General features: G+C 34.3%; 1 protein-coding gene across 1 annotated transcript; it reads right to left on the reverse strand.

The window, feature by feature from the left end:
- Positions 1 to 324: 324 nt before the first annotated feature.
- LOC117638052 (protein LIKE COV 2) lies at positions 325 to 6,973 on the reverse strand. Its single transcript, XM_034373134.1, has 7 exons — positions 6,613 to 6,973; positions 5,669 to 5,721; positions 5,431 to 5,540; positions 4,151 to 4,318; positions 3,293 to 3,390; positions 2,220 to 2,346; positions 325 to 708 (listed from the first exon to the last, which is right to left on the reverse strand). Exons 1-7 carry the CDS (start codon positions 6,712 to 6,714, stop codon positions 599 to 601), a joined length of 768 nt encoding a protein of 255 aa, XP_034229025.1. The 5' UTR covers positions 6,715 to 6,973; the 3' UTR covers positions 325 to 598.
- Positions 6,974 to 7,564: the final 591 nt, after the last annotated feature.

Below are 7,564 nucleotides of genomic sequence, written 5' to 3' on the forward strand. Positions count from 1 at the left end.
TAAAATCTAAGCTTCAATTCAAAGCACTTGAAAGTGCTTGAAGTAACACCTAGTAGGTGCTTCTCCAGAAATAGTTTTAGTTATTTCTATCAAACACTGCCAGCTGAAAGAAGATATGGCATCAATTCAGAGTTATTTCTATCAAACACTGCCAGCTGAAAGAAGATATGGCATCAATTCAGTGTAAAGTCAACCGGACTGCAGTAATTTAGATGGAACTTTGAAGGGCAGAGTAATAAACATATAACATAACAGCAGTGCTGCAGTTGTATATTCCCTTTACACAGAAAAAAAAAAAAACAAGGAAATAAAAAGAAAATACACTGAATATACATCATAGCATTGAAAAAGAGTGCTCAACATACATTAGGTAACCTACATAACACATACAATGGCAGGAACAAAATTCGATTGGAAACCCCAGCCCAGAATCAAAGAACAACTTAAAGTTCCTCAGGTCTCGCGGTATTCTAGCTTTTCTCATGTCTAGCGGTATTCTATCTTATCACGCACAACCGCTGCGATCCATATCAGAAACACCACATTGTGTGCGTCTGCACCTGCCCTATAAGCCTTCCAGATCTTCTGTTTTTTTTTTTTACAGGGACACCATTCTGTTCAATGGTATCCTATCATTTTGACGAGGAGGAATCCTTTCAATTGGAGATATCACCTGTGGCATCGTCATACCGACTGAAATTATGATCTCTGCATTTCAGGGATAAATAATTGTCAAAACATTATGCAATAATAAACCATTTGCCACAAGTGCTACTCAACAAAAAAGGTCTTGAAGATTTCTTCAAAACAAGGAAAAAAAAAAAAACACTAATCGCAATCATCTGTGGTTAACTGCCAAGTAAAATTAATTTTGTTTTTTGGGTATTTCTCTCCGAGAGAGCCATCAAGGAACTTCCATGGAACAATTGGCTTTTGATGAAACACCGGAATATGAGGAAACAGACTCATACATCATAATACTTAAACTGACAACCCAGTCAAAATTCAAAACTATTTTGACCAAACTTCTTATGATTTGTTGTCCCTCAGTGACCTAATTCCATAAAAAGCCAAGCTATTTTCTCAATATACTTAATGCCACTTAGGAAATCTCTGTCAATTATGTAGATATGCATCAGTGCTTATTCATGCATTTTCATTAAATTGTCAATCTAAGTTTTGTATATTTCACCAAGGATCAAGATTTAAAACTGAGGGTGCATTTCAACTAATCCGTTTATGCAAACACTTCAGAAATATAAAAAAGAAACCATTGAACATAGAACATAAATCAGAATCTAATAAGTGTTTGAAGTGTTCAATTTTGTATTAGTCATATATATATATATATATATATATATATATATATGTATGTATATATATATTATGGTATAAACAGGACAAGTTAAATAATATTTGTATCATACTATTCTATGCAAAAAGTTTCAAGCGAACAATATTTTCTTCCTCAATTGGTATTAAATAAATGGTAGTTAGTTCTTTATTTAACAGCCACTAAGAATATCAGTTTTCATTGCCAAGCCTCCGACAAAAACAAGGTGAAGCCAGAGTCTTAGTGCACAATCACAAGGAGGAGACAGACAAAAGCTAGCCAGGATTTAGCATCCTTGGATTTGAAGAAACTGAGAGCTCCATAAATAGGGGTTTTTATGAAATCATACTTGAACTCTTTCCACAGGAAATAATAGGACATTCTTTCGCTTACATCAAGACTTGAATCTAAAACCTGGGTTGCCCGTCTCACAGAATGCCACTTGAGCTAAAGCTATGAGTTTTGTCAACTTTATTCCTGTTTAGGTTAATTCTGTATACTACTTTACTACTAGAATTAAAAGCGCGTCTGGCAGTCTGATAAACCTGTAGAACATCCGAAAAGCATAGCCAATAATTCTTTATCCATCAACCTCTATTTGTTTATTTCTTTGCAGAAGAACCATTAATCTTTTTGTTTTACTTTTAAATAAACCCCATTACCTCTTGCACTGGCCCATTAATGTTAAATGTAGGCTTCCCCGGTTATAATGTATAAAGGTTCTCATACATTTCCAGGAGCTCTTATATTAGGAACCCATTTTCCCTTTTAGTCTATAACTTTTAAAAAACTCACAAGGCAAAACAGATTGTATGCGAAACGATCGCGTCCATGACTGAAACATATATATAATATATGGTGCATCCACACAAAAGAGGAAACAAACCTATCCCTTCCCGCACGGACAAATTTGGCCGTATGATCTCTTCAGAATTGACAAGAAAAATATCGCCAATGTATAGATGGTTTGTTGGGACATAAACACTACACAACTCCTCATCTCCATCATCCCTCTGTAGTCAAACCACCAATAATCAGATCCAAAAGGTACATGGTCATTATAAGAAAATCCAATATAAACTAAACCAACATCGCCAACTATTAGAACATTAATATTTTCTACTGCAAACCATCAGAAAACAACCATCATCATTTTATTTATTTATTTTTTTTTTGTCAATCTTAAATTCCATATTAATTTGTAGAGGGTATTGCAATATAGATTTTTTTAGAAGGTTACTGTAATAGTTGTAAATAGTATTGAAATATGAACATTAATTCTTGCTTTTCAGATTTCAAGTAAAAATTGGGTGATAGCCTTAGTACTTTCCTACAACTAAATAATTATATAGTGATGAGGACATCTTTGTCAAACCCATTAGGGTTTACAAACGAAAGAGATGCAGAGATTGGAGACTCCTTGGTGTGAAGCCAAACTCTTTTGGTGTGAAGCCAAGGCATCTTTTTACCACCTATTTTCTGTTTTTCCATTGTTTTCGCTTCCGCTAAATTACCCAAATACTCAACTCACCCATATCCTACATCATATGGCTGCTTGTAAATATAAACGATTCTTCATCACATTTAATTAACTTAAAAATCTTTCATTTGCTTTAAAAAAAATTATTAATAATAACTGAGAAACCACTTTTGAACTTCTTAGGAGGTGGCAATACTAACTAGAGGAAAATAAAAACCTTTCTTTTTTCTCTGTACACAAGAAACTGCTTTTAGAGGGAGAACCTGGTTTTGGAGGGAATCAGGTAATAGCTGTTCTGATAGTTATTCCTCACCCATTCATTAACAAACAATATAAGCCATCACCTGATTCTAATATTAAGTAGAAAACAACTCAGCTAGGTAGAACTTGGGACAAAACAATCTAACAATCTAACAAACTAAATCTGCTTCTTCCAAATCCAAACCAAACATTTTAATAAATAGAATATTGAAACATACCTGAAGGGTTACAGATGATGTGATAAAACCAAATGCATATTCACCAAGCCGAGGATGACGGATAATTGCAACCTCTTTAAATGCAGTGGTATTTTGGTCTGTCACAAAGAGAGAATTATTTCTGACTACTAAATCTAAAATGGTGAAAAATAATGGACAAACACTGAATGAATTCCATGTCAGAAATACACCAATTATAACATGCACCATAGCATCCACTCACAAGCGACAGGGCACCACAAACTTCCACTAGCTCAGGACAAGAAATATTCAACCTAGGTAGCACCAAATGGTATAAAATAAAACAATTTTCCTGGAAGTGGAAGGCCATTGCATGTGTGTGCTCATCACTTAACTTTTGGTTTACAATGGCAACAATACGGGTCGTTTACTTCAAATAGGGGAATTATATTTCACGTTCATGCCATTATTCAACTTAAACCAAACAGCGTAATGGAAGCCCACATAAGAAGTGAGTCAAAATCAAACAACAGAATTTACCAAGAGCCTTATATGGTATACGTTTCTAGTGGCTTGACCTAAACTAAAATCACACCAAGAGACATTTTAGATAGGTTGGTGAGCCTAATAAACCAACCAACCAATTTCTGGGCTTGACTCGTTGTTTCAACAAGCCGGAAACTAAGCTTGGCTTGATTCATTTGTTAAAAATTTCAGCCCAGGTCTAGCCTCAACTCATGTGAGACCTACATGCTTGCAAGTGGCTTGGCTCCTTTATAGCCCCAGATTTGATAAGAGAAAACTTAAAACCTAAGATAATAAGGACGCAGCCATGCAAACAGTTTACAAAGAGGTAAAAAAAAAAAAGGACCTAGATATTGAAATAGCGGCAATTACCTGGAGAGATTGCAGAGCTAATTTGTTTGGAGGCTGAGTATATGTGCTTCATAAAGGGCATTCGTTTTATGAACCATTCCCCAATCCAGAAAACTGTTGCACCCATCCATGATGAAGCAAATATACCGACTAAGAATATAAAGGCAAGGGATGTGACAAATCCTAGGCCTGCAACAATAAAAAAAAGAAGTATTCAATGTTGAAGCATACAAAAACATATGATTTCTGCTCAGAGATCTGGCAATTAACCACCCATGATGAAATTGACGAACAATTAATTATATTATCCAGAAGAACTCAATATGAACTTATACTTCAGATATGATATTTGCTTATAACACTTTGAAACTTCAGATATAACCAAAAAGATTAAAAGTAGTCCTCTTTATATAAATTTTCCCTATATTAAGAAGTAATAATCTATGCTTTGCCACCACTAAAACGGTTACCCCAAATATGGTAATGAGGAGGTTTGGTGATTCACAATGACCTTCGTCTACTTTTCTTCCTCGTTCTCCCATACTAATATTTGTTTATCCAGCTCCTTCCATATCAAATTTGGATAGTGATTGCAACTTGAACTACTTGGATACTTCCAAAAAATCTATTCAAGTACAATCCATATAGTATTACTAGAATTTATTCTTTTCTTTTCTTTTTTGGTTCAAAAGTATTACTACAAATTCAAGACATGCAAAAACATATGCAAGTAAGAAGTAGCAAACTACTTCAAGGACCAACACCTCTACAGCATTCGCTTGAAAATTTCTTATTATAATTGGCAGTTGATTATTACAGAAATTATTTGTAAGACGCCCTGTCTTTCTTAAAGACGGAAACATTGAGAAAACCTCACTTATACTCAATTTTCTTCAACTTTGATCCCATTTAATGACAGGTTGACTATTGAAGGTATAGAATGGTCATTTAGAGCTTCAATTTTAGGTTTGAAGTATCAATTTTCGGGCTTAAATCAAAGCGACTAACCAATCTGAGACTAGAAACCTCAAGTCTAAGCTCAAAATGATCATTGTAAACCCTAAAACAATCAACCATGTCAATAAATTGGATCAAAGTTTAAGAAACTGAGTAAAAGTAAGGTTTTCTTAATGCGTTTGTCTTTAAGAAAGACAGAGGATCTGTTCAGAGCCAGACTGGTGATTATTATTATGAATTTTTTCAGAACTTTTCACAGCAATGCACACATCACTTTCAACTTCATTAAGAATTAGCCATTGCATACCCAAAGTAAACATCAATTTGGTGCTTTTGAGTCATACCAAATATGCTAACCCCAAGCCTGGCATATATTGGACTGAAGAAACCATCCACAAACTGAACAAACCACCAAGTGATGAAGAATGTTACAGCGACAGGAAAGAGAACCATGCTGCAATTTTACAATTCAACCTAACATTGTTACTATTAAACGAGATAAACGAATCATAAAATCATGAAAAAGCTAGAGGAGAAAACAAATGCAAGAAAAAACAATCAGAACCAAATTATGCTCATTACCATCCGGTCATGAATTTCTTTGAGACCCAACTCTGGAGCACTGCATAGCATGCCTGATGAAATTCAAGAGTCAAAGCAGTACAGCAGGAACAAGAATTGTTTTGTAAGCTATATGCATTGCCAAATAATAAACAAAATAACTCAATTAAAAAAAATACTCGTGCACGAACAGAACCAACGAGGTAGTGCTCTGCAGTAGCTAATGTCTCCAGCATGAATGACTTGTCCATGAGAGAGAGAGAGAGAGAGAGAGAGAATTTCAGTAAATAATGACTGTAAATAGGACTAGATGCAGGAAAAGACTAACATAAGTGCCCAAAACCACTTGATACAAAACCTACTTTGCACCATAATGTGTGAACATTTTTGGTTTTAGTTTTTAATTTATTATCTTTAAAGGTTCTCAGAACATAATATATTTGCACAAACGGTACTTCAAGCTTGGAACGAGTATGGAGAAATTAGCGATACTTCTTTATATTTTGAGGTGCTCTGCAGATCCATTACTCAAAGACTACATCATTCTAGTTTATTTAGAACTCAAAATGAGCTTTGTGTATTGACATCCATTCTTGTTTATGGTGATCTTTTACCATCATAACAACCTCAAAGGGAGGTACCCAAGTAATTATACCCATGTTTTATACAGAGCCCCTAATTTCTCTATCTTTCTCCGAGCATCTCATAGCTCCAGAGCCTCCAAAAGATAATTAGGAAAAATTCAGCATTCAACTATTAACTTCACAAACAGGAAGAACAATTACGAGATCAGCCAAGTTCCACTAACACAAATACATAAACATAAACTCATTATGGTTGTTCAAATTCACAATCAATTTTTCTCACTCTAATTAAATCCCAAACTTCATAGATTTCCAAATTGGGAAGATATTTTTCTATAGTGATAGAGAGGTTGAGGGTTGAGAGAGTAAAGACAGACAGACCTCGCGAGTGGAGGAGTTGGGGGAGCTTGGAGGAGACTTGGGAACATCTTCAGAGTCGGCTTGCGCCAGCGGACTCGACGTGGACTCTTTAGCTTCCGCCATTCGGCTTCGCAGTTACTTCCAGTTACAGACCAACGTAAACAGAGCGGGAGACTCGTAGGAGAGGGGGAGACAGAGATCGCAGTTTGTGTGGATTCAGACTCTTCCCAGGCCTTCTGTTCCGTGTCCTCTCCTGGTAAAGACCCTACAGTTGCTCCCCCTGTTTGGCTGCGGGGATAACCTCTATATACCTAAGACGGTTTAACAAGTTTAACTGTAATTGTTTCTGAGCGAGGGGCTGTAGCTCAAATGATAAAAAGGCAATAATCACAACTACACTACTATTCTCTTCGTAGACACAATGCTTATGTACACGTAAGTCTCAAATAAAGACATGGCTCGTTTGTTACAAGGGACTGTCTTGGCATGGACTATGTTTAGAGACTAACTTGGCTTGACTTGGTCTAAGTTGAATAACACTTATCCTACGTTTAGTGTATGCTTGGACTAGGACTAGAATTTTTTTATTTTTTCAAAAATATCTATATATGTATATATGTATTTTATAATATATAATATATATGTGTATATAGGTGTATATATGTATATTATAATATACATGAGTATAATACATATACATATATTTATATATATGTATGTATATTATAATATATAATATATATGGGTATGTTATAATAATAATAATAATATACATGTTTATACGTGTATATATGTATATTATATATATATGTATATATACATATATATTATATATATTATAAAATATAAATGTATATATAATATATGTACATATATTATATATTATAATATACATATATATATATACGTATATACATGTATATAATATATGTGTATATAGGTGTATCTATATATTATAATATATACATGGGTA

The sequence above is a fragment of the Prunus dulcis genome, chromosome 8, assembly GCF_902201215.1.
Source record: "Prunus dulcis chromosome 8, ALMONDv2, whole genome shotgun sequence".
Taxonomy (NCBI): Eukaryota; Viridiplantae; Streptophyta; class Magnoliopsida; order Rosales; family Rosaceae; genus Prunus; species Prunus dulcis.